At 39.1% G+C, this 27,952-nt stretch overlaps 1 protein-coding gene and 1 pseudogene across 1 annotated transcript; both read left to right on the forward strand.

Moving 5' to 3' along the window:
- Window positions 1-352: 352 nt before the first annotated feature.
- Window positions 353-16,990, forward strand: LOC143387883 (C-type lectin domain family 4 member A-like). The gene is made up of 6 exons (XM_077108116.1): window positions 353-410; window positions 1,889-2,005; window positions 5,506-5,616; window positions 14,358-14,509; window positions 15,737-15,852; window positions 16,843-16,990. The coding sequence occupies exons 1-6, from the start codon at window positions 353-355 to the stop codon at window positions 16,988-16,990; spliced, it is 702 nt and encodes a 233-aa protein (XP_076964231.1).
- A 5,666-nt stretch (window positions 16,991-22,656) lies between these two features.
- LOC143387881 (heme oxygenase 1 pseudogene) lies at window positions 22,657-23,416 on the forward strand (annotated as a pseudogene).
- Window positions 23,417-27,952: the final 4,536 nt, after the last annotated feature.

The following is a 27,952-nucleotide window of genomic DNA, read 5'->3' on the forward strand; positions in this document are numbered from 1 at the left end:
GAGAGAGGAGGTGGGCGAGCATTGACCTGCGTAGGGATCGGGAAGACGGGAATGTGGGGCTGAGAGCAATTCCAGTGGATCTGTGAATGAGGAAGGAGATGGAGAAGAACAACAGGAAAGGGGTTTGGGATTTTCCCAAAGGAGTTTTGGGGTTTTCCCAAAGGAGTTTCCCAAAGGAGTTTTGGGGTCTAAGGAGGACTCGGTGTTTTCTCTGACCTTCTGGCACCCACGGGCGTGGGTGGGAGCAAAAAAGGACATCCCAAATTCTTATTGTACTCACCTGAGTTACAGATAAGGGTTGGGTGGGAGTTGAAGTGTTCCTGCAACCCATGGGGGGCCAAAATGGATCAGAATGACTCACACAAGGACTGGAAACATCTCCACAGTTCCCAGGGCTTTCAGCAGAACAGGTAGGGGTCTGTGGCATGTGTGTGACTTACAGCTAGACCCCCCCTCACCCAGGACTGAGAGGGGCTGGAAGGTCAGGAGAAATGAGGGAATTTACCCCATTTATGTTGGCCTGGATGAAAGGAGAGGAAAAATAGAGCAGCTTAGAAATTTCCTGGTTCATTTGAAGGAGAGGGTGGACCTCAACCCCTATGGGTTGAGAAGGCCTCTCCCTATGGGGAGGGCTGAAAAGCCCTCCCAGGTTTTGGCACCAGATGTGAGTTCAGGCAACAGTGACCAAAAGGAGGCAGATTAAAAGCAGCTGAACAAGGTTTTATTGAGATTTGCTCCTGGGAGACACCCTCCAGTCCAACAGAGTGGGTCCAGGAGAACAGTGCCCAGGCTCAGCCAGATTGGAATTTTATTGGGCTTAGGGCAAGAAGGGAGGGCTTGGAACAGGAAAGGGAGATTTTTAGTGTCCCTTGTTCTCCTAGGATTGGTCATGAGATATTGCTGAGATACATGTCCTTCCAGGATTGCTCAGGAGACCCCACTGATTGACAGGTGGTTATGAGGCACCATCATTGCTTCTCTGTGGGCACATGATTGTTTGTTCTTTCTTGCACTTGGGTTGTCCAGTGCTCTGTTCCATTAGCCACCCCAAACCAGCTTAACATAACTTACTTTGGATTCTTACAGAGGCTCACAACACAATTTGTCTTGAGTCTCAGAGGAGGCTTTGGACTTGGTCTATTGGGAAATGCAGGAACTTTGAAAACTATGGAGACTTTTGGAGATGGACTAAATGGTTTTTCCATTGTGAGACAGACATGAAGGTTTGGGGACCAGGGGCAGAATGTTATGAATATGAGATGTGCCCTGAAAAGCTTATGTGGCAATTCAGGAACAGTTGTAGATAAAATAGTTATGAGAACCATAAACAAATCAGTGGATTAATTAACATATTGATGGATTAATAATTAGAACGAATTACTGTTTGGTAATCAGGTGTGATGTGACTGAAGTAATTTGGTCACTGGGGCATTCCCTTTAATTAAACACTTTTTATTTACATATTTTAATGGGTGCATTATAATTATATACACTAGTGTGATTCACTGTTACATATTCATACATGTACATGATATGACAATATAATTTGATCAACATCATTCCTCAGTGGATTATATTTTTTCTCTGGCTCCTTGCTTGATCTTTCTGCTTCCTGGCTGTCTTGAGCTGAACACATTCCTCCACTACACCCTTCTTCCATGATGTTCTGCTCTTCTCAGGCCCAGAGCAATGGAGAAGATTGACCATGGACTGAAACCATGAACCCAAAATAACTTCTGAGGCCATGAACCCAAAGTAACCTTTTTCTACTCTAAGTTGTTCTCTTCAGATATTTTGGTCACATTGAGAAAAAGCCATCTTGTAGAGGAGGAAGTGGAAATAAAAATAGAATTCATTACTGATGAATCTAATTTGTTTTTTCCTTCAGATACCAGGGAAAACACCATTCCTCACCAGAGTCATTTTGTTTTTTCCAAGCTTCTTCTTGCCTTGTTGCTGATGCTTTTCCTGCTGAAGGAAATTTTACTGTCTGCCTCTTTTACAAGTAAGTATGCCAACTGAGTCAGTTAGCAGTGCCTGCCTTTCATGAATAGAAGCCATTCATTAGAAACTGACATTTCACAATGATCCAGGCATTTGAAAAATAAATTTTGTATTGGTGAGGGGACGTGGGTTAGAGTTTCTGAGAATTTATTAAGAATTTTTGCTTTTGCAAAAATCATGGAGTTTAATGTTCACTAAGAGAATTTGAGGAGTAGATTTGTGTGTATGGGTTGATGTTACAGAATAAAATCTATGGGTCATCAGTTTTATATTAGATTCTTTGTGAGGACACATCTATATTTCCTTAATAGCATTTATAGGCTAGTGTTATTTGACTTCACAGACACACACAGACACACACAGACACACACACACACACACACACACACACACACACACACATATATATATATATATATATATATATATATATATATATATATATATATATATTTTTTTTTTTTTGGATGAGCAGGTAGACATCAAGGGGATGGAAGAAATGTTCCAGGAAGAGTTCCCCAGGGAATTTCATTCTAATAATTTCTGTCTGTCCCATTCTGAAATCTCAGGAATATATGGATTTATGCATATGTTATATTTCAAAGTTTATCAAGCTCTCTAAAGTCATAAAACTTAGCATATATTTAGGTAGATATTTGATTTATTAATTTGGACATTTGGTAAGTTACAATGGCCATACATATTGTTTGCTAGGCACCATGTTAGAGAATCCAGAAATAGCCACAGCCACTGGTCTCAAGATATTAATAGAATAGTCAAAATAATCAGGACTTACAACATGAGATGGGAAGTATTGGGCAGGTAAGAAGTGAGCACAGGAAGTTGAGATAGGTTTCCTGAAGGAGGAGACATCTACCCCTGTTACTACCAAATGACATAAATATATTATATGTGTGTCATTATAACATGGAAAAATTTTGAGGAAATATAAACATGCCTGACTCGGAAAATATAGTGTGATGTGAAAAACTTTGAAATGAAGTTGTAGGTGGCAGACTGAATTAAGATCATGAAGAAGGTCATATACTATTATAAAAAAATTGATTTTTTCCCTAAAGGTTATATGATAAGATATCCTATGCTACTTAATAAACAAGCCTAAAACAGTGAATTGAAATAGCTATTTATTTAGCTCATGAATATGTGGCTTGGCAATTTAGACTGGTCTCAGTTGGGAGTTTCCTTTGGTCTTTGCTGAACTCACTCATGCATATGATGTTGGGGACCAATCACAGGCAACTTGAATTCTGAAGCAGACCATGTGAGCTGGAAAGAAAGGAGCAACTTTACCATATTTCTCTTATTATTCATCAGGCTAGCCTGGGTTGGTTCTACAGAATGAAATCTATGGAACCTCAGTACTATTAGATTATGTGTGAGAACACATCTGTATTTTCTTAATAGCATTTATATGGCTAGTCTTATTTGACTTCACAGACACTGATATTTTGGATGAGCCACATTCAGACTTCCATGATAGAGGGTGAAAAGAAACAAGGCGTGTTAAAGTTTGAATTTGGAACTAACCTGGTAGCTTTTGCACATTCTATTGGCCAAATGGAGTCTTAAAGGCAGTTCATATTCTATTGGTGAAGAAAGAGACCCTACTTCTTGATTGCAAAGGGGTGTAAATATAAGAAGGGTGGAACAGAGGCCAGTTTTGCAGTGTGTCAGTGATGTGGAGTCATTGCAGAATTTTGGGCAGGATTTGACATAATCAAATTTGACTTAAGGAGGCATGCTTTTACTGAGGTGTGGAAATGGATTTAGGAGGACAAAGGTGAAGGTAAGAGAAGCGTTATTTTTTAGAAAGTGGACAGAAGTAGACAGCATTGTGTTAAGTGAGATAAACCAGACTGAGAATGTCATTGGTTGTGTGTCTTGTGTCATATATGATAATTTGGGAACAAAAAGAGGAAAAGGGGTCAGATCTCATGAAAATTGAGGGAAAAGTAGTAGAATAGAGGCAGGGGACTAGGGTGAGAGAAGAAGGAAGGGATTGGGGACATACTGGGGAATGAAAATGACCAAACAATGTTATGTGCATGTATGACTATGTAACAGTGCGTCCTTTCATTATGTATAATTATAGTGTACCAAATAGATGCTAATTCATCCTCCCATTGGAAAACATTGAGAGCCTCATTTAAGGATACTGTTAGTGAAGAAAGAGAAGACAGGTAACTTTGAAGAGTAAACAGATATATTCAAGGAGGCCAAGACTTGATGAGTATTGGGGATTAAAAGACCCAGAGAAGTTAAGTGTGAATATAATATTCTGACTTTGTAAACTCAGCAGTGAAGAAGTTGTTTAAAGACGTGGGCAGTATAGTATGAATAGTGGGTTTATTTTTGAGAGATGATTATTTACATTTTGGGCACAATGTGTTTACCCACAATGTACATGTCCAGTAGGAGGCATATTTGTCTGGATTTCAGGAGAGAGGTCTAGAATTTTGGAAGTCATTTACATAATGATAGCAAGTTCAAGCATGGGGGTATATGGTATCAATCCAGAGGAGGACTTTAAACTAGAAATGGGGATTAGGATAGAACTCTTGGAAATACTACATTTTTAAACATGGTGATTGTAGGAAGAGAACTCATGGAAGAGGATAAGAAGCAGCAGTAAGGAAGGTGAGGCAGGAACAGGAGAGAGCACTGTGTCAAGAGCTAAGGAGGAAGCCCTGGGTGAATGATTGCAAGAAAGCCATTAGAAATGACTAATAAATGGTCCTAGCAAATTACTGATGATCCATTTTATGCATGGTTTAATGAAATGATGGAAGCCAAAACCAAAATCAAGTGGATCAAGGAACAAATAGGAGGTTAAAGGGAAAGAGGAAATTTAATTTCTAGCAGTAGTGTTGATTAACCCAGGGCCTTGCATATTAACCCAGGGCCTTGCATATTCTAGGCAAGTGCTGTGATACTGAGATACCACAGCAGTCCAGAAAATTCAATTTCTAGAGGTGGGGGTGAGTTCTAAATTGGGAGAGACACACAAAAGAGATGAAGAATGATGTCCTCAATCTTTGGGCTTTTGAAATTTTTTTTCTGATCTTTAAGATCAACCAGGGTTAAAATTAGCAAATTCTCCTTTTCCCCAAAGTCCCAGGTTGTGTACTTTCTTAAATATCTTCCACTCTCATCCCACAAAATTTAGCCTTGGTTTGCATCTTGGGTTAACTCTGGAAGGAGACAATGGATAACATCCTTCAGATCCCATTATGATGGAACTTTCATATCTTCTTTCAACTCCTCATCTTTTAGCAATTCCTGGAGATACCTAATATTTCCAAAGCAGTAGGATTAGGATTCCATTGACTGAGGGGTTATGGGAAAACTTTTTCTGTCAGGCTTTGTCCAATTGGGTAATTGGAAATGTGTAGATTTTGTCCATAGAATGCAAGAAAGCAATGTAAAGAGCAATGACCTAATGCTACCAGAAAAATGATTGGTTTATGTTGTATTTTCCAGCTTTCTTTCAAAAAAATTCTCAGCTGCTTGAAGACAAAAATTATAAAAGATTTATCAAAGAAACGATTCATACAAATCTGGAGTGTGTAAGAATAAATTTAACCATGGAAGGTAAAACTTCATGTGCCTAGAATTAAGTTGCTGACTGTAGTATGTAAGATTCCCCAAATCAGTATTTATGATTTCCAGGTAGAACGCACTAAGAACTGGAGTCTCAGTGTCATTTCTAATCTACAAGTGTACAATTTCATAGAATCTATCATTCTTTTTTTTTTAGAGAGAGAGTGAGGGAGAGAGAGAGAGAGAGAGAGAGAGAGAGAATTTTAATTTTTTTTTTTTTTTTTTTTTTAGTTTTTGGCAGACACAACATCTTTGTTTGTGTGCTGAGGATCGAACCCGGGCCACACACATGCCAGACGGGTGCACTACTACTTGAATCACTCCAGCCCCTATCATTCTTGTTAAGGTCTGTAAACAAGTCAGATTGGCACCTGTTATTTTGCCAGAGAAATGTTAAAGTCTGTAAACAAGTCTGGATGGCGCCTGGCCAAATGCCAGAGGGAGTGGTTTGTAAAGTAACAAAAGCGAGCCATTAAGTGTGGAGAATCCTTATTGGTTGACTGCTGTATCTATTTTATGCTAATTAGATAAGCTGTGAAAAATGTTTAAATACCGCTCTTATTCTACAATAAACGGCTCCAATTCCTGCTGCATCAACGTAAACAAGTCATTCGTCACCCTCCCCCCCTGGCAGATGGTGGCCCGTTACGGGGAGCCCCGGGACACTCGGGGGTAAGTGACGAAAAAAGCTGCCCGTCCATACATAGGACAGGAGCAATTTGCTCGTCCCTAGGCAGATAGGGCGAGAGGAAAAATGGCCATTTCGAGAAAATGGAGGAGATTGATGCAGTATGTTTATGTCTTGTTTTGTCTTGAAATGTTGTATTGTCTTTGTGATGAAAATATGGAAGGGGTGAGAAGTAAATTGATAAGGGAAAACGGCACCCCAGTGGAACCAAGAATAGTTAGGGCATGTGTTGATAAAAGCCCAGAAACTCTAGTCAGAAAGAAAAAGGAAGTTCAGAAGAAGAAGGATTATCAGGAAAAAAGTTGCAGCAAAAGGCTATTACTGAATACTTTTCGATACCGGAGGGTGCATGAATCGGTGCAATGGCGGCTGCCACGTGCAGGAGCCGGTCACAAGGAGGCAAGGAATTTCCAAGCGGCGGCAGTTGCGGGCTCTTCCCCGCCCCCCTGCCCGGGGGAGCGGATGGCCACTGAGCCCAAATGTAGACCTGACCTGGAGGCACAGTCTGGAAGGCTTTTGTTCCCTGTGCCCTGAAGCAGTTTGAGTCTGGGACTCTCCCCAGGGCCATCTGGGGCTGCCCAGAATGCTAAAAAAACTTGAGATAATGTACTAAATTGTTCAGAAGGTTGTTTTCTTAGTGAAATGCTACAGGATTTTCTTTAGCCATCCGGAGTTCCTGCCTTCGTCCCAGTGCTGGTGAAAACAAAGGTGAAAGAATTTACAGTGTTGCTGAGAACTGGAGGAAACTTCGGCTGAGAACCTGAGGAAACTTTGGAGCTGTTGCTGTTTCTGCTGCTACAACTTAAGCTAGCTGCCTGCAGAACTTACCTGGACTATGATTTACCTGGACTGTGAGTTAATCTATTGAGACACTGCTTAACCTGGACTGAGACAACAAACTGTAATCTACAACAAATTGTAACTCAATATCTTTGCTAATGGTGTCATTGCTGGTATAATCTTTCCAAGGGCTTCTTGCATGGAGCCATCAATTGGCTTGGTATTGTAACATTTTGTATCCTCCCTTTCTGTTTCTAGCAGGTTATTTATGATGTTTGTGTAAAAAACACTATGGTCCTTATTTAAATTAAACAAAAGGGGGAAATGTTAAGGTCTGTAAACAAGTCAGATTGGCACCTGTTATTTTGCCAGAGAAATGTTAAAGTCTGTAAACAAGTCTGGATGGCGCCTGGCCAAATGCTAGAGGGAGTGGTTTGTAAAGTAACAAAAGCGAGCCATTAAGTGTGGAGAATCCTTATTGGTTGACTGCTGTATCTATTTTATGCTAATTAGATAAGCTGTGTAAAATGTTTAAATACTGCTCTTATTCTACAATAAACGGCTCCTATTCCTGCTGCATCAACGTACCCAAGTTATTCGTCACCCCCCAGTTATTTTGCTGCAGCCGGACTGCGGCAATTCTTTTTTTAAAAATCCATCAATAGTTTTTTTTATTGGTTGTTCACATCATTACAAAGCTCATGACATATCATCTTTCATACTTTTGATTCAAGTGGGTTATGAACTCCCATTTTTACCCCAAATACAAGTTGCAGAATCACATCGGTTACACATCCACATTTTTACATAATACCATATTAATGACTGTTGTATTCTGCTACCTTTCCTAACCCCTACTATCCCCCCTCCTCTTCCCTCTCATCTTCCCTCTCTACCCCATCTGCTGTTGCTTAATTCTCTCCCTTGTTTTTTTCCCCCTTTCCCCTCACAAACTCTTATATGTAATTTTGTGTAACAATAAGGGTCTCCTTCCATTTCCATACAGTTTCCCTTTTCTCTCCCTTTCTCTCCCCCCACTCATCTCTGTTTAATGTTAATCGTTTCCTCATGCTCTTCTTCCCTGTTCTGTTCTTAGTTGCTCTCTTTATATCAGAGAAGACATTTGGCATTTGTTTTTTAAGGATTGGCTAGCTTCACTTATCATTATCTGTTCTAATGCCATCCATTTCCCTGCAAAATCCATAATTTTGTCGTTTTTTAGTGCTGCATAATACTCCATTGTGTATAAATGCCACATTATTTTTTATCCATTCATCTATTGAAGGGCATCTAGTTTGATTCCTGAGTCTAGCTATTGTGAATTGTGCTGCTATGATCATTGATGTGGCAGTATCCCTATAGTATGCTCTTTTAAGGTCCTCAGGGAATAGACCGAGAAGGGCGATAGCTGGGACAAATGGTGGTTCCATTCCCAGCTTTCCCAGGAATCTCCATACTGCTTTCTATATTGGCTGCACCAATTTGCAGTCCCACCAGCAATGTACAAGTGTACACTTTTCCCCACATCCTCGCCAGCACTTATTGTTGTTTGACTTCATAATGGCTGCTAATCTTACTGGAGTGAGATGGTACCTTAGGGTGGTTTTGATTTGCATTTCTCTGACTGCTAGAGATGGTGAGCATTTTTTCATGTACTTATTGATTGATTGTATGTCCTCCTTTGAGAAGTGTCTGTTCAGGTCTTTGGCCCATTTGTTGATTGGGTTATTTGTTATCTTATTGTTTAATTTTTTGAGTTCTTTGTATATTCTGGATATTAGGGCTCTATCTGAAGTTTGAGGAGTAAAAACTTGTTCCCAGGATGTAGGTTCCCTATTTACCTCTCTTATTGTTTCTCTTGCTGAGAAAAAACTTTTTAGTTTAAGTAAGTCAAATTTGTTAATTCTTGTAATTAACTCTTGGGCTATGGGCATCCTATTAAGGAATTTGGAGCCCGACCCCACAAGATGTAGATCGGAGCCAACTTTTTCTTCTATCAGGCGCAGAGTCTCTGATTTCATATCAAGCTCTTTGATCCATTTTGAATTAACTTTTGTGCATGTCGAGAGAAAGGGATTCAGCTTCATTTTGTTGCATATGGATTTCCAGTTTTCCCAGCACCATTTGTTGAAGATGCTATCCTTTCTCCATTGCATGCTTTTAGCTTCTTTATCAAATATAAGAAAGTTGTAATTTTGTGGATTGGTCTCTGTGTCCTCTATTCTGTACCATTGGTCCATCTGCCTGTTTTGGTACCAGTACCATGCTGTTTTTATTACTATTGCTCTGTAGTAGAGTTTGAAATCTGGTATCACTATACCTCCCAATTCACACTTCCTGCTTAGAATTGCTTTTGCTATTCTGGGTCTTTTGTTTTTCCCATATGAATTTCATGATAGCATTAGCTTTATCTATTTCTACAAGAAATGCCGTTGGGATTTTGATTGGCATTGCGTTGAACCGGTAGAGAACTTTGGGTAATATCGCCATTTTGATGATGTTGGTTCTGCCTATCCATGAACAGGGTACATTTTTCCATCTTCTAAGATCTTCCTCTATCTCTCTCTTTAGGGTTCTGTAGTTTTCATTGTATAAATCTTTCACCTCTTTTGTTAGGTTGATTCCCAATTATTTTATTTTATTTTATTTTTTTTTGAGGATATTGTAAAAATGGGGTGGTTTTCCTCATTTCCGTTTCAGAAGTTTTGTTGCTGATATACAGGAATGCCTTTGATTTATGCGTGTTGATTTTATATTCTGCCACTTTGCTGAATTCATTTATTAGTTCTAGTAGTTTCTTTGTAGACCCTTTTGGGTCTTCTAGGTATAGGATCATGTCGTCCGCAAGTAGTGATATTTTAAGTTCTTCTTTTCCTACATGGCTGCCCCCAGGAAGCAGCACTTTCAGTATCTCTACATTAATGGGATCAGAAAGACCCATTAATACACCTAGATTCCACCTACTGAGGATCTTCTAGCAAAATTCCGCTGAAAGGAGACCTGCCGGGAATTAGTAAGTTTATTAGAGGTGACAGTTTGTCCCAGACAAGTGAATCTTGGCCATGCGGCCACCGCCTGCCTGGCTCTGCAAGCAGCCCCGGGCGGCCCTGCGCTGCGGCCCTGTGCTGCGAGAAGGGTCCCCATCCCAGAGACGGCCCCCACCCTCCCGGTTCTGCTATGGGCCCTGCTCGCGCTGCGAACAGCTCCCCTGCCCGCCCGACTCTGCAAACCCCACCCACCCGGCAAATGGACCCACGCCCACTAGGCTCTTGGCAATAGCACAGAGGTCCAGTCCCCTGGCAGCCGCCTGCCCGGCTCTGCAAGCGGCTTCCAGCGGCCGGGCATGGGGAGAAGGGTCCGCTCCTGGCCTGGCAGATGTCCCCCAGCCTCCCAGCTCTGCTAACGGCCCCGCCCGCACAGTGAATGGCCCCCCGCCCGCTCGGCTCTAGCCCTATCATTCTTTTTAAAAATCTTTTTTTTTTTTTAATTTATAGATGGACACAATATCTTTATTTATTTATTTCTGTGTGGTGTTGAGGATCAAACCTAGTGGCTCACATGTGTGAGGCAATCACTGTACAACTGAGCTACAGCCCGAGCCCAGAATCTAACATTCTTATATGGATATTGAATGTTGTCCATGTGAAGCTCAATTTGAAAAAAGGATATATTGTTACTGTATTTCTTCAGACTGTTCTTCTTTCTGAGGTTTCTGCAAGGCTAGTGTTTTTCTCATGTCAGTCAAACAATTTGATAAAATGAAGATGAATATATTATGTTGAATGTGATTTTTTTTTACCTTTAAATACAGGGTTTTTAAAAAAAAATTTAAAATTTATTTTTTTAATATACATGACAATAGTGGAATGCATTACACTCATTATTACTCATTTATAGCACAATTAAAAACATTTTTAAATTGACAGAAAAGTTGGGCAGATAATATTAAAAGATTGTATTTTAACCCTACCTTGCACATACAGTGCCCATTATTATTATCCTATTCCTAAGTAAGGACATTTGTTACAACAAATGAACCAATATTCATGAATTTTTTCCGTTTGGTAGTAGAAATTGAAATCAGGTTTTTACACATACTAGGCACGTCTCTATCACTAAGCCACTTCCTTAGCCCAACATTCTTTTTTATTTTTAATTTTTATTTATTTATTTATTTTTAGTCATACATGACATCAGAATGTATTTTGACATATAATACATACATGGAATGTACATACATCAATCATATTGTCTATTCTATTCTGGTGCCCTCCTATCCTCCCTACTCCTCCCCTCCTCTCCCATCCTTTCTCTCTATCCAATCTAATGTGACACACTTTTTTTTCTTTTTCTCCTCACAACATCATATATGTATTATGTATAACAATGAGGGTCTCCTTCCATCTTCTGTGCAACTCCCCTTCTCCTTCTTTTTACCTCCCATCTCTCTTCCCTATTTAGTGGTAGTCTTCATCTCATGCTCTTCCTCCCTATCCCATTTTGAGTTACCCCACCTTATATCAGAGAAGACATCCAGCATTTGTTTTTTTTAGGGATTCGCTAGCTTCACTTAGCATAATCTGCTCTAATGCCATCCATTTGCCTGCAAATGCCATGATTTTATTATTTTTTAGTGCTGAGTAATATTCCATTGTGTATAAATGCCACATTTTAAAAATCTATTCATCTATTGAAGGGCATCTAGGTTGGTTCCACATTCTAGCTATTGTGAATTGTGCTTCTATAAACATTGATGTGGCTGTGTACCTGTAGTATGCTCTTCTTAGGTCTTTTGGGTATAGTCCGAGAAGGGGAATAGCTGGGTCAAATGGTGGTTCCATTCCCAGCTTTCCAAGGAATCTCCAAACTGCTTTCCAAATTGGCTGCACCAATTTGCAGTCCCACCAGCAGTGTATGAGTGTACCTATCCCCCACCCCCGCATCCTCACGAGCACTTATTGTTGTTTGACTTCATAATGGCTGCCATTCTTATTGGAGTGAGATGGTATCTTAGAGTAGTTTTAATTTGCATTTCTCTAATTGCTAGAGATGGTGAGCATTTTTTCATGTATTTGTTGATTGATTGTATATCCTCTTCTGAGAAGTTTCTGTTCAAGTCCTTGGCCCATTTGTTGATTGGATGATTTGATTTTTTGTTGTTTAACTTTTTGAGTTCTTTGTATACTCTAGAGATTAGAGCTCTATCTGATGTTTGAGGGGTAAAAATTTGTTCCCAGGATGTAGGCTCCCTATTCACCTCACATATTATTTCTCTTGCTGAGAAAAAACTTTTTAGTTTGAATTCATCCCATTTCTTGATTCTTGGTTTTAACTCTTGTGCTATAGGTGTCTTATTAAGAAATTTGGGGCCTTCCCCACGTGATGATTAGGACCAACTTTATCTTCTATTAGATGCAGAGTCTATGGTCTGATTCCTAGCTCCTTGATCCATTTTGAGTTGACTTTTGTACATGGTGAGAGAAAGGAATTCAATTTCATTTTGTTGAATATGGAATTCCAGTTCTCCCAGCACCGTTTGTTGAAGATGCTTTCCTTTCTCCATTGCATGGTTTTAGCACCTTTGTCTAATATAAGGTAGTTGTAATTTTGTGGATTTGTCTCTCCCAACATTCTTGATTTTCTCAATTTTTAACATTTATTTTTTTCTATACTAGAATCCCTGCCATCCCTCATATTCCATTTTTTTTTGTCATATCTCTTTAGTTTCCTCTTTGCTCTGATATTTCTTCAGATCTTTCTTGTTTCATTACTCTGAAAACTTAGGGGAAGACCATTCTATATATTATTGGTTGTCCGTGTATCTGAAGTTTTTCTAGTGCTTATAGGGTGATTATTTGTTTTGGGGAGGAAGTCACAGATAAAAAATGCTATTCATCACATTAGTTCCAGGTATATATTATCAAAGTGAATGTTGATTATTGTTGCTGAACTTGATCACCTGAGGTATTGTTTGTCAGGTGTCTCATTGTGAAGCTACTTTTTCCTCTCCTATTCCCTAACTGTACAGTTCATAAGGAGGTTGCTACGTGCAGCTAATGTTTTATGATGGAGGAGTCATGCTCCCATTTTTAGGGTGGTGTATTATGTTAGCGCTCTCCAGAGGAACAGAAGCCATATGAATATGGATATTTATTTTAAGAACTTGACTCATGGAAATGTGGGGGCTTGATAAGTCCAAAATTTGATCTGGGTAACATTCATGCTGAAGACTCAGGAAGGAGTGTCAGATGGAGGCCAAAGGAAGTCTGCTAAGCTTTTGAAAGGTTATTATATTTTTCAGTGATAAAATTTTCATTTTTTATATCTTCTGTTTTTTTTGTTGAGTCTACTTTTTTGTTTCATGTTTTTATTAGATTATTTATTCATCCTAATTTGTTATACATAATGGCAGAATGCAATTCATTTCATATTACACATATAGAGCACAATTTTTCAAGTCACTGATTGCACATGAAGTATTTTCACATCATTTGTGTCTTATACATGTACTTAGGGTAATGTTGTCTAACTCATTCCACCATCCTTCCTACTCCCTTGCTTCCTCCCTTCCCCTCCCTCCCATTGCTCTAAAGTTCCCCCATTACTTCCAGGCTCACCCCATCCTCCTTGCCATTATGAGTCAGCATTCCTTTGTTTCTTTTTTGGGATGATGGTTTACTTTGTGTACTGGAGATTGAACTTTGGGCTTCCAAACCCCTGAGCCACATTCCAGCCCTTTTTATTTTTTTATTTTGACACAGGGATTTTCTAAGTTACTTAGGGCTTTTCCTTTGTTTCAAGATTGTTTGAATCTTTTTGTTGAAGCATTTTTATCATGGTTGCTTTAAAATCTTTGTTAGATAATTCTAACATTTTTGTTATCTGGGGTTCTTTTTTGGAGGCTATTTTCATTTTTTTATTAAAATTGAGAACTTACTGGTCCTTGGTATGATTAATTATTTTGTGATTAAATTTGGATATTTTTATTTTGATATTATGGAGTCTAGGTTTTATGTAAATATTATATTTTAGCTGTTCTTTTTCCTGATACCAATCCACCAGGAGAAAGGGGCCCTGACATATTATCTCTTGATTAAGGCAACTTGGCTCCTTGGCAACTGAGGAAAGGGGTCTCCTTGCTATATCTGGGTGAATATGAGAATTGCAGTTTTCATGCTGTTTCCCTAGGTTTGTAAATTATATACACACACTCTAAAAATACATTTTCATATAACGTACCTATTTGTCTTTCTTGTCTATTAAGGAAAAGTCGGGAGCTGTTGCCCAAAGAATTGGAAGTCATTTAGTTCCAGTTGCTACTTTATTTCTACTGATGCAAAATCTTGGAATGCGAGTCAGGAGAACTGCTCTCAAATGGAGGCTCACCTGGTGGTGATCAACAGCAAGGAAGAGCAGGTACTTTCTAAGAAACAGTGGAGTCATGAGCCTGTCTGACTTTTGTACATGTCTTTGCTAAGAAGGGATATTGATGCTGTGGCAGAAGACTTTCTGTAAGACAGACAGGAGAAGCTCCCTCAGCCTTCCCATTACACACCTTGTACCTTCTTCAGTGTAAGTAACTCCCTCAAGGAAATTGTGGCATTCAACATTTAGGACCTGGGGATTTAGTGAAAGGATGAAAATGTTTCTGCCTACAACAGCAGTTGGTTATTTCAATATACAACTGTTTTCTCAATTATCAACTGCTAAACAGAAAAAAGAATTAACTTGAATGGGCAAAGTTGAATCATAAGGGGTTTCACAATCAGCAATCAGGAATTAAATTTTAAGAATTTGTGAAATGCTGGTGTTGTAGTGCATGCTTGTAATCCCAGGGGCTTGGGAGGCTGAGACAGGAGGATCTCAAGTTCAAAGCAATCCTTTGCAATGTAGCAAGGAACTAAGCAATTTAGCAAGACTCTGTCCCTAATTGAAATTTAAAAAAAGGGTAGGGGGTGTTGCTCAGTGGTTATGCACCCCTGGGTTCAATTTCTGTTACAAAAAAAATTCATGATGTTATGAAAGGGAAATGATTCAATTTGTAACAATTTTCTTATGCAAAACTTTGAAGAATATTCTCTCAGTGAAGAAAAGAAAGAATTTGAATTTGAGATCGAAATTCATTATAATTGTAGATAGGAATTGCTTCCATATTTAATAAAATTAAGGCTCACAGATGATGTCTTTGATCCTTGTGTGCTCAAATACGTGCAGTTTTGAGGTCCCCATCTGATTATTCCTGAACCATCTCCTTTTTGTTTTCATTTCTGCATGATCACAAAGAGTTCAATTGTAAAATCACAATGTACCTTTAAATATGTATAATGATTAGTTGTGAGTAAAATCTTTGAAAAATATCAATAAGATGGAAATGTTAACCATGCCAATTTGATCATTATGCTCTGTGTATGTGTCAAAATATCATGTTATCTGATAGATTTTACAATTAAATAATAAAGAAGAAATAAAGCATCACAAATTTTTTAAAAATGTTTTTATTGGTGAATTATATTTATACATGAGAATGGACTTCATTCTGTTATATTAATACCAGTATATAGCATAATTTGGCAAATAAAAAATACAACTTGGTTCAAGTTGAGTATCTAAAGCATATGACTTCTTTTCTTTTTCTTCCTTTAGGATTTCCTCCCTCAGAATATGGACAAAACTGCTGCTTCTTTTGTGGGGCTATCAGATCCAGAGGGTCAAGGACACTGGCAATGGATTGATCAGACCCCATACAACAAAAGTGCCACATGAGTACAGAATTAGATAAAGGAATCCTGGGTCCTGGGTCATACAGGAAGTTTAGAGTGTTCCAGCATCAGTTCTGAAACTAAAACAGCTCACTCTTGTCCTGTTGCACACACAGTTAATCAATTTTATTACCTCATGAAATTATCACAGAACCCTAGGAGGCACACATTATTTTTCCTATTATAGAACTGAGGAAATTGAGTTTGGAGAGTATAGATAGTTCAGCTAAGGTCACCCAACAACAATCTTTAGAACTGGTGGATTCTACTTTGCTTTTAAAAACTCTATTTATTCTCTTTAATAAAAATTCATGTTTTTAAAGATCATTATGGATTATTGTGATTTATATTTCTCATAAAGCAAAACCCCTAAATTTGGATACTGTTACAATATCTCATATTTATGTAATCTTTAAAGGCATTTAAATACATTAGTATACTTCCACTTTTGATCCTTATATCTTCGTTGTGTAATACATAGTGCTGTTACTCTGGTCCAGCTTTTAGATGGGCAAACTGAGAATTTAAGAAATTAAATTATTTGACCTAGAAAATGGAAATAAGTAGAAGATCTAGAGATTTAACTATTTCTTCAGACTTCAAAATCATCCCATTAAAAAGGGGAAAAAAGCCCCTATTTTGAATCATGGGATGAAGGGTGACTTCCCTTCATCATATAAGAAAGCCCCATGGATTGACAGTCTCCTGGCAACAGGGCCTATGTTTAGAGGAGAGCCCGTGGGTAACTTTTGGTCAAATGCTTAGTGCAATAAGGTATGAGAAAATATGAGTGATGAGGGCACAATTTTCAAGATAAATGCCAGAGGTGTTGGTGGAGGAAAAACTGCATGAGAATTGGGAAGGGTTGGTCTGGGCATATCTGACCCTGACTTCCACAAAGTTCTACCCCAGCCTCTGACCCCATAACTGACTCTAACCCCTTTAAAAGCAGTCTTGGTAGAATAACTTCATCCTTTTTCTCTGTTTCAGATTCTGGCATCCAGGTGAGCCAAGTCATAGTGAAGAACGTTGTGTTTTAGTAAATCATCGTCCTACATCAGCGCAATGGGGCTGGAATGACATACCTTGTAAAGATCATCACCAATCAGTTTGTGAAATGATGAAGATCTACTTATGAATCAACACTTTTCATGGACATGTTTTTGGATTGCATTCATTATTCTAGAGTTAGTTCATAAATTCTTCTTTATAAAAGACATTCCAAAGACTTTTAGGTATGTGGTCAACTATTCCACTTTTGAGGAAATGTTAGTGTTGCATATGGAATTTATCAGTTTACTTCCTACAGAGCACCTAATACAATAATTGTGGAGGATTTTACTTAATGTACAATGAATTTACTCCATATTATTTCTGTACCATAATAATGGTGCAGAATTTTCAAAAGATACATTTTACTCAAAATGCCCTTGACTGCCTCAGTAAAGAGAGTAATTAAACAGAAATGAAATATTTAGTACTGTGTCTAGCCAGTGCTTGAACTCTTCTCTTCACTCTACCTTGTGTTGTCTGAGTGTGTTTCGGTGTCTTTTACTTATTTTTCTCTAGAGCATCTTTACATTAATGTGTGTGAACAGGTTTTATGTGAGTTTTGTGTTTAAAGAGTGATACAGAATCAGAAACCATCCTACTGATCACTAAACACTGCAAAGGATTGTAAGAAGTAATACAATAGTTATGGTTTTAAGCCACTAAGGTTTTGGGTAGAATGTTCAGTACTGGGCAGAATACATTTACTTTCAGGAGATTATCATTTTGTAGAAATGATTATGTTGAATGAAGCTGGCTGATTTCTCTGAGGGTGGAGATCTGCTGACAACTAACAACCCTCTAGAGCCCTTTGGATGTAAATTTTATTCAGATGATTTTAATAATGAAACATGGATTATGTTACAGTTTAGATATGAGGTGTCTCCCAAAAGCTCATGTGTGTGACAATGAAAGAAAGTTTAGAGTTGAAATGATTGGGCTATGAGAGCCTTCACCCAATCAGGGCATTAATCCCCTGATAGGGACTAAATAAATGGTAACTGAAGGCAGGTAGGGTGTGGTTGAAGAGGTGAGTCACTGAGGGTGTACCTTTGAGGTGGGTGTTTTGTTGTGGTGGGAGGATTATGCCGCAGTCCGGCTGCAGCAAAATATCCGGGGGGTGATGAATAACTTGTGTACGTTGATGCAGCAGGAATGAGAGCCGTTTATTGTAGGACAACCGAGGTATTTATACATTTTGCACAGCTTATCTTAATTAGCATAAACTAGATACAGCAGTCAACCAATAAGGAATCTCCACACTTAATGGCTTGCTTTTGTTACTTCACAAACCACTCCCTCTGGCATTTGGCCAGGCGCCATCCAGACTTGTTTACAGACTTTAACATTTCTCTGGCAAAATAACAGGTGCCAATCTGACTTGTTTACAGACCTTAACATTTCCCCCTTTTGTTTAATTTAAATAAGGACCATAGTGTCTTTTACAGAAACACCATAAATAACCTGCTAGAAACAGAAAGGGAGGATACAAAATGTTATAATTCCAAGCTAATTGATGGCTCCATGCAAGAAGCCCTTGGAAAAATTATACCAACAATGACACCATTAGCAAAGATACCGAGTTACAATTTGTTGTAGATTACAGTTTGTTATCTCAGTCCAGGTAAAACAGTGTCTCAATAGATTAACTCACAGTCCAGGTAAATCACAGTCCAGGTAAGTTCTGTAGGCAGCTAGCTTAAGTTGTAGCAGCAGAAAGAGCAACAGCTCTGAAGTCTCGTCGGGTTCTCAGTCGACGTTTCCTCCGGTTCTCAGCAACACTGTAAATTATTTCACCTTTGTTTTCACCGGCACTTGGACGAAGGCAGGAACTCCAGATGGCTAAAGAAAATCCTGTAGCATTTCATTAAGAAAACAACCTTCTGAACAATTTAGTACATTATCTCAAGGTTTTTTACATTTGAAATAAGCCTTAATAGTACTCATTACTCATCAGCCTCCAGGTGTGGGAGACCCATTGTAGTTACTGGCCTTGGAAATGATCAAACTTCAGGAATGCCAGTAGCGTCTTCTGCCAGCTGTAGCATCCCAGGCAACCCCAGATGGCCCTGGGGAGAGTCCCAGACTCAAACTGCTTCCAGGCACAGGTTTGGATTTTGGCTCTCACAGTGGGATCCACTCCCCAGGGCAGGGGAGCGGGGAAGAGCCCGAAACTGCCGCTTGGAAAATTCTTGCTGCGCCATGATCGGCTTGGGCAGGTGGTAGCCGCCTTGTAGATTCATGCACCCTCCAGTATCGAAAAATATTCAGTAATAGCCTTTTGCTGTAACTTTTTTCCTGATAATACTTCTTCTTCTAAACTTTCTTTTTTTTTTTTTTTCTGACTAGAGTTTCTGGACTTTTATCAACACATGCCCTAATTATTCTTGGTTCCACTGGGGTGCTGTTTTCCCTTATCAATTTACTTCTCACCCCTTCCATATTTTCATCACAAAGACAATACAACATTTCGAGACAAAACAAGACACAAACATACTGCATCAATCTTCTCCATTTTCTCGAAATGGCCATTTTTCCTCTCGCCCTATCGGCCTAGGGACGAGCAGATTGCTCCCGTCCTATCTATGGACGGGAAGCTTTTTTCGTCACTTACCCCCGAGTGTCCCGGGGCTCCCCGTATGGGCCACCATCTGCCACAGTCCGGCTGCAGCAAAATATCCAGGGGGTGACGAATAACTTGTGTACGTTGATGCAGCAGGAATGAGAGCCGTTTATTGTAGGACAACCGAGGTATTTATACATTTTGCACAGCTTATCTTAATTAGCATAAACTAGATACAGCAGTCAACCAATAAGGAATCTCCACACTTAATGGCTTGCTTTTGTTACTTCACAAACCACTCCCTCTGGCATTTGGCCAGGCGCCATCCAGACTTGTTTACAGACTGTAACATTTCTCTGGAAAAATAACAGGTGCCAATCTGACTTGTTTACAGACCTTAACAGGATTATGTTTTTTTCTCTGTCTCTGCTTCCTGATGGGCATGTCCTGAGCCACTCTTATCCTCTACACCTTTCTGCTCTGATGGTCTATTTCACTTCAGGCCCAGAGCAATGGGAACTGGCCATCTATGGACTGAGACCTTTGAAAACATGAGCCCCAGATGAACTTTTTCTCTTCAAAAATACTTTTTTCATGTATTTTGGTCACAGTAGCAAAAAAGGTGACTAAAACATATTAGTAGTCCTTTCTTTTCCTACATGGAAATCATCAGTAGTGCACACTTTTTGGGGATGAGCTCAATGATTCAAGGACAGAAGAAATAATGCAGCACAGTTCAGCTGTATTAAAGATTGTTCAGTGTAAAGTTTTAATGAAATATTGTGTAATAAAATTTTGGATGAAATGCTTTGGAGCAGTTAAAAATGCTGTAAATGGAATTTTAAAAATGAGAAACCTGCTTTGAGGATTGTGGCTCATGTTTGCTGTCTATTCATCCCTTCTCCCTCAAAAACAATATTTCAATATTGTTTAAAGTCACATTTTCCTTCTTGAAGCTCCTGTGACTTGGATGCTGTGAGTGAATATGGATTAATTCAAGTCAACAACACAAACATAATAGTGGTTGGTTTAGGAATAGCATGAATTGTTAGTCCTGCTAAGAAACTGCTTCTTCCTCTTCTCAGAGGAATCAAGGAGTGAATCTCCCTCTCCTAATGAACATTAAAGGTCCTGTTTACAACTGACAGTTTTGTAACAATGAAGGGAACTAGCTTTCAAATGATAGCAACACTATGGATGGCAGAATAGAGCCATGAGAAAAACTTGGTTATTTAAGTTCTTTGTGTTAGGTCGGTGGTGGCAACTTGGTGGACACTTAGAACAAAGCAGCCTGTGTGGGAAAAGAACATCAATCAGGTGCCATAGGAAATGCCTGTCAATCAGCCAGTCTCCTGACTAATGCCTGTCAATCAGCAGGACCCTCTGGCTAATCCTGGAGTTCAGCCAACTCCCCTGACCAACTCCAATGGAGTAAGGGACCTAAAAACAACTTTTCCTGTCCCAAGTCCTTCCCTTCCTGCTGTAAGCCCCATAAAAGTCCAGTCCTGTTGAGCTTCCACATGGTTTCTCCTCAGACCCTTCTCCTGTCTCCTCTGTGGGTCTAATCAAGTTCTGTCTGGGAGTGATATCTCAATAAAGCCTTATTCAGTGGCCCTTTTAAATCTGCCTCCTTTGGTCGCTGCCCATCTAGCCTGATCTGACATTTTGTGGGTCACTGAATTGACTATTTTCACAGCATAGCCTACTGTGAAGTTTTCTTGTGAAGACTAATCAATTTGTAATTACTTGTCAGATTAAGTCCTGATAGATTTAAGAAAATATATTACTTTTATTGACTAGATTTTATTGAGCTATAGTTTACATAAATAAAAGGCTCACACTTTCCGAGTATAGTTCCATGATTTTGTCAAGTGCATGCGAACCTGTAACCACCATGATTATCTACAATAAAGATTTCTATTATTGCCCAATGTTCCCTGTCCTAACTGTATGAATGCAGTGTTCTGATTCCTGCTTTTCAAATTCCATATTAAAAAGATAACAAAGTTTGCTTTTTATTTTTACTTTCTTTATCTCAATATGTTTGTGAAATTCTCCTAAGTTTTTTGTATTTTTTCATTGGTAGATTAAAATTTTTTTTATGGAATTGTGTTTCATTGTAACATGATCTGTAACAAGATCTGTTTATCTAATTTGTTGTTGGGCAAGCTTTGAATTATTTCTATATCTTATCTGTTGTGAATAAAACTTCTTCTTTTACATGCCTTTTTGTGTAACTCTGCATTTATTTTTCTTAGAAATGTGCGCGGGGATGGAATGTATTTACACCAGAGTATTATAGAGAATAGTATTACTGCCCTAAAATTTCTCTGTGTTTCATTTATTATCTTTTTCTTCCTGACAACTCCTGGAATTTACTGATTTTTATGTTTTTGTCTTTTACAGATTGTCATGAGTTGGGACTTACACAGATTTTTCCAATGTCTTCTTACCATTAGTAATGTGCATTTAAGATTCCTCCATTTTATTTTATGGCCTGTTGACATTTCTTTTTATTGCAGAAAATATTCTACCACAGTTTATTTATCCATTGAAGTACATGTTGATTGCTTCTTATGTTTGACACTTAGGAATGAAGTTTTTATTTGGCCTCTTGTGTGGGTTTTTGTGTGAAAGTGTTTTCAATTCATTTGTGTTAACACCTAGGAACGCTCTTGTTGACTTGGGTGTTAAGACTAAGTACTGTCTTACAAAGTGGCTATCATTTTGCATTTAACCAGCCAGGAATCAAAGTGTTCCTATTGTTACATTTTCTTGCCAGCATTTGGAATTGACAGTGTTGGTGAATGTTGTCCATTAATATGTGGGGTGTGTTGTCTAATTTTTAAAATGTTTTCCTCCCTATCAATTAAACAATGTAAACTCCTTGATTGTAGTGACTTTTATTTGTTCACTGTTGAGTCCTCAGAGACAATACAGTATGTGGCCCCAAGTTGTCACTCAATAAGTATTGATTGAAAGAGAAAATGAATGTCTCTGCAGGAGTGGTAAAGAGTTGTCCATCTCTGTCTGGGTAAATTTCACACAGAGTAACATGTTAGAAAATTTATCAAGTTTGGAAATTTAAGCTAAATCCTACATTCTAGCTTTTGTCAATAATGAAGTTCAGACATCCACTGCCTGCTCCTCCGCCTCCGCAGCGTCACGGTGCCAGCCAGCCAACTCTGGCCATGGACCGCCCGCAGAGCGACAGCTTGCTCCAGGATCTGACTGAGGCCTTGAAGGAGGCCACCAAGGAGGTGCACGCTCAGGCAGAGAATGCCGAGTTCATGAGGAACTTCCAGAGGGGCCAGGTGACCTGAAAGGGCTTCAAGCTGGTGATGGCATCCCTGTACCATGTCTACGTGGCCCTGGAGGAGGAGATGGAGCGCAGCAAGGACAACCCCGTCTTTGCCCCACTCTACTTCCCCGGGGAGCTGCACCACAGGGCCGCGCTGGAGCAGGACATGGCCTTATGGTACGGGTTGAGCCGGCAGGAGGCAGTCCCCTACACGCAGCCACATGCTGCTAGGTGGACCGGCCCCAGCAGGTGGGGCGCAGGGAGCTGGAGCTGCTGGTGGCCCACACCTATACCCGCTACCTGGGCAACCTGTCTGGGGGCCAGGTCCTCAAGAAGATCACACAGAAGGCCCTGGACCTGCCAGCTCTGGAGAGGGCCTGGCCTTCTTCACCTTCCCCAACATCGACAGCGCCACCAGGTTCAAGCAGCTCTACCGCTCCCGCATGAACACTGTGGAGATGACCCCCGAGGTCAGGCAGAGGGTCACCAAAGAGGCCAAGACCGCGTTCCTGCTCAACACTCAGCTGTTTGAGGAGTTGCAGGAGCTGTTGAACCAGGACCCCGAGGGCCAGTACCCCTCATAGGCAGCAGGCCTTTGCCACCGTGCCAGCAGCCGGCTGCAAGGTGAGGGCTTCCTGGGCTCCCATTGAAAGGGACGAACTGCTGGGGTCCTTCCCTAGCGGGATCCAGGGAGTCCTGAAATTGGCTTCTGCGAAAAGGGTGAGACAGGAGTCTTCAGTTTATAAATTTCTAGGATGTGATCTTTAGTTATCAATTATTAGGGTACAGAATTATTAATAAAATGCATCACTAATTAAAAAAAATTAAGTCCAAGTGTGATGTCTGTCATATGCATACATCTATTTGGTTAGGGAAAAGGGAAGAGAGGGGTATTATTTATTGGCTCCCTAAAGCCACAATCACAAGTTCCATAAAAGATGAAATAAGTAGAAATTTTTATTTAAAAAAATTTAAACTAGACTTATGTTAAACTGATACATACATCACCAAATTGTGCATATTATGGGTTACTATGTAAGGTTTCAATATATGTATGCATACTACAGTGTCAAGTTAAACGTACCTGCCTCTTCAAACACTTATCAGTTCTTTATGTAAAAAACTGTCAAAATCCTTTTTTAAAAAAATTAAAACAATTGTTTTTTAGTTGTAGATGGACTCAATACCTTTATTTTATTTATTGTTATGTGGAACTGAGGATTGAACCCTGTGCATCACACATGGTAGGCAAGAGCTCGACTACTGAGCCACAACCCCAGACCTCAAAAATTTTTTTCAAGCTTATTTTTATTGATGCGTTGTAATCTAGGGCACAAAGCAGTGTCTGCTTTCCAGATCAGAACTGTGCTGCAGATGTTAGTAGAGGGGCAGCCTGACAAGTAAAGATGCTGCAGACTTCCCAGCAGAAACCTGAGAACACTATATGTATACATTCCCCTATTCAGTATCCCAGATTCGTGAGGTAAAATGTTTCTATAACAAGTCCTATGAAAATTGTTTTTCGTAAGTAGCATTACCCAATCTGTCCTAAAGGAGCACGCATCAGTGACAGATAGTGGGAATTTACTTCATTGTAATACTAAAGTCTCCATGCGGGAAAACCCGAAGGCTCATTTCCATAACATGGAAAGTATAAAGTAGCATGTTGTCAGACTTCCTTGTTCAGGAACATCCCCACCCAGGTTTGTGATGATGTCTTCTCTCCACCAGGTCATGCCTTCCCTGCCAAATAAACTGCAGCTTGCTCTGGCAGCCAGCAGGGCTTTGGGAGTGATTCCGCATTTGCAAACAAATTGGTTTCATATCATCACTGTTCTTGGTATTATGTTCTGCCTGGATTCTCACCAAGAGGTGGATCCATTAAGTTGGGTCACACTGTCATTGTTCAAAGAACTAGAAGAATTGTGATGTGTGTAGAGGGGAGCTGTCACAGCCCATCATCCCTAAGCTCTGGGTTCTTGCTGCTTGTGGGGAAGGTGCAGAACACAAAAGCTGGGCAGGTGGCATCTACAGATCCTCAGCTTCACCAAAGTGTTTCAGGCTAGCCTTGTGCCACAACCTGGGGGATGTGCAACCATTTCTCCTGCTCACCTTCTGAACCCAGGCCCAGGGTTTACTGCTGCAGCTGCTACAGGACCTTGGGCACCTGCAAGATGGTTTCTGTTGCAAGGACAGTACCCTGCAGCAGTATTCCCATACCTCTTCCTGGAGACCAGCCTCTTTCTCCAAGAACAGGGCCAGAACTGAGCTTTTGGGTTCTGGTTCTACTTTGGGCCATTGTTGCCCACACAACCCTCCATTCAGGGAACTGTCTCTGGAAGGACAGATCATTGGCAGGACTGGTCATTTTCAAAGGGCACAGGTCCTGGAACCTTCAAACTTAGCAACTGTGTTTGAAGGATCTTCATTATGCCTCCATGTGCTCTGGTTTGTCCAGGTTTCACAGCCTAATTTTTAAAAAGTCAGTTATTGAATATTCACAGTTATTTTATCCTTTAATTCTAAATTTTCTTCAAAAATATCAGTTTTAATCAACAAATTAATTAGGCATATTAATAGGATTCACTGAGATATTTTCTTAACCCATTTTCATATCCATACCTCCTCTTCCACTCCCTCCATCCCAGCAGACTTCCCAGTTGCTAGTAATCACAATTTTACATTCAGGTAAACTTTTCACATATTTTGTTTTAATTGGAGAGAAAAGAAGATACTTTCTATGTCTGTTTTTGTTGTTGTTGTTGTTGTTGCCATGATTTTCTCCAGCTCCATTTTATTTCTTTTTTTTTTTTTTTTGGAAAATGACAGGAATTTTTTCTTTTTAATGAGTGAATAATACTCTATTGTGTATATATACTATATTTTCTTCATTCCATCTATTGGTTAATGGATACCTAGATTGATTCCATGTGTTAGTTAAGAATAGTGCATGCCCTCAGTGTAACTGACTCTTTTTTAAGCTGACTTCATTTCCTTTGGATATGTACCCAGGAGTTATGTTGATTGATCATGTGATAATTCCATGTTTAGTTTTTTGAGGAACCTCTATATTGTTTTTCATAGTGGGCATATCAACTTACGTTTCTATCATCAGCATATAAGACTTTCCTTTCTTTATGGTCTCACCACAATTTGTTAATTATTGTTGTTTTGATAATAGTCATTGTAAATGGGGTGAGCTTTTATCTCCTTTCAGTTTTGGTTTGCATTTCCCTGATGGCTAATGACATTGAGCAAAATAAAATACATTTATTGGTTATTTGCATATTTCTTTTGAGAAGTGTGTATTCAGATTTTATACCCATTTTTATTTGCATGACTTGTTTTTGTTGTTAAGTGTTCTTTTATCATCTTTTATAGTTCAGATAACAAGCATGTATAAGATTCATAGTGGCAAAGATTTCCTCCCTTTGTGTAGGTCATCTCCTCACTCTGTTGATTTTTCCTTTGCTGTGTAGAAGCTTTTTAGTTTGATATAATCCAAGTGTCAGTGTTGCTTTTGATTCCCATGCTTTTGGGAAATATCCAACTTTTGATCCTACCTGGAAAATCATTGCCTGTTCCCATGTCTTGGAGAACAACATTAAGGAAGGTTAAATTGGAGAAGGGTAAGGAAGTTAAGAGCTCTTTAGCTTGCTTGTCCTAAAGAGAGCTGAGAATGTTTTCTCTTCCTTCACAGTCAGATGACCTGATCATTGAATTTATTTCTTCATCTTTAAGGGGAATTGGAAAAAATGGCAACATTTTATACCCACTTCTTCCATCTCCCCCTGTGATTTATTTTATCTCAATGCAACCATGGGAAAAACTTTGGGTTTCTATCCTGTTTCTCAAACTTTGTTTCATCATATGCTACAGCTATGACTATCCTATCACTAACAGTGCCCTGCTGAGTTCAAATCCACTTTTTATGGAGGTCCAGTTATGGAGATCTGTTTAATTAAATCATTGGCTATTGATGATGGCACTTGGTTCCTCTAGCAAGCAGCTCCAATTCTGGAAATATCTTGAGGACCATCAAGAGTCACATAATTGGCATAAGGTCAGGCATGGCTGAAAGGAGCATGTGATGAATAAAAAAACTCTCTACTATTATCTTTATTTTTCCAAACCTATTTTGGGAATTTGGGGGAGGAAAACCCAAATATTATAAAAAAAAGATGCTTTTAATACCCTTATGACTGAGAAAATTTTAAGGTGTTAGAAACTCTGTGCCAAGCACTGAGGTTTGAGACAAATGTATATTTCTTTTTATAACCCAATATTGTGAGTTCAATGTCCATATATCCATAATAGATTTCCATGTATTCAGACTGCTTCCTTAAGTAAGTGGAGATGTTTTTGGTGTTACTAAAGGAAAAAATGTACATAATCTACATTCTACAATCTGCAAAATATTGAGGCAGGATCTCAAAGTTCTTGACTTGAAGTCTGCTTCTGAATTTAAACCATTTCAGGCTTCCCTTTCCCTGAGGAGGGAGTATTAAAAATTTTTATTGACCTTTGCCTAATATCATCTTGACTGATACCTGTAACAATATTAACATCAAGTGCTGTAGTACTGCCAAGAGGAGCAGAATTTCTATTTTCTAAGCAAAGGACAAATCTTGTGAAACAAAGAAAATGTATGGATATAAAGCACCTCCAGTAGGTACCACTGGCCTTAGGGATATTTTGCTTGTCAACCCCTGAAAGGAACTTTAAAAGACCATGTAGCCTCTTATGCAATTTTATATGTAAAATATTTCTTCATGTTATAGAAGCAAAGATTTCAACTTTGGAACTTTGTAAATACTGACCTTTAAAATTATTATACCTCTTTTTATTTATTTATTTATTTATTTATTTTTATGGTTATCTTTTATTAGATAAAGTTGCCAAAAAAATACATTGGAGAAAAGATAGCCTCTTTAACAAATGGTGCTGGGAAAACTGGAAATCCATTGCAACAAAATGAAATTAAATCCCTATTTCTCACCATGCACAAAACTCAATTCAAAATGGATCAAGAGCCTAGGAATAAAATCAGAAACCCTGTGTCTAGCAGAAGAAAAAGTAGGCCCAAATCTCCATCATATTGGATTAGGCCCCTACTTCCTTAATAAGACTCCTATAGTGTAAGACTTGAATCTCCATTTCTGAGATACCCATATTACTAATTATCA

This window comes from Callospermophilus lateralis, unplaced genomic scaffold (assembly GCF_048772815.1).
Source record: "Callospermophilus lateralis isolate mCalLat2 unplaced genomic scaffold, mCalLat2.hap1 Scaffold_143, whole genome shotgun sequence".
NCBI lineage: Eukaryota > Metazoa > Chordata > Mammalia > Rodentia > Sciuridae > Callospermophilus > Callospermophilus lateralis.

Excerpts from the sequence above, each read along its gene's own strand:
- LOC143387883 (XM_077108116.1), top strand. The coding sequence starts at position 353 with ATGACTCACACAAGGACTGGAAACATCTCCACAGTTCCCAGGGCTTTC. Across the intron at positions 5,617-14,357 it reads AATAAATTTAACCATGGAAG|GAAAAGTCGGGAGCTGTTGC; the intron begins GTAAAACTTCAT and ends TTGTCTATTAAG. Across the intron at positions 14,510-15,736 it reads TCAACAGCAAGGAAGAGCAG|GATTTCCTCCCTCAGAATAT; the intron begins GTACTTTCTAAG and ends TTCTTCCTTTAG.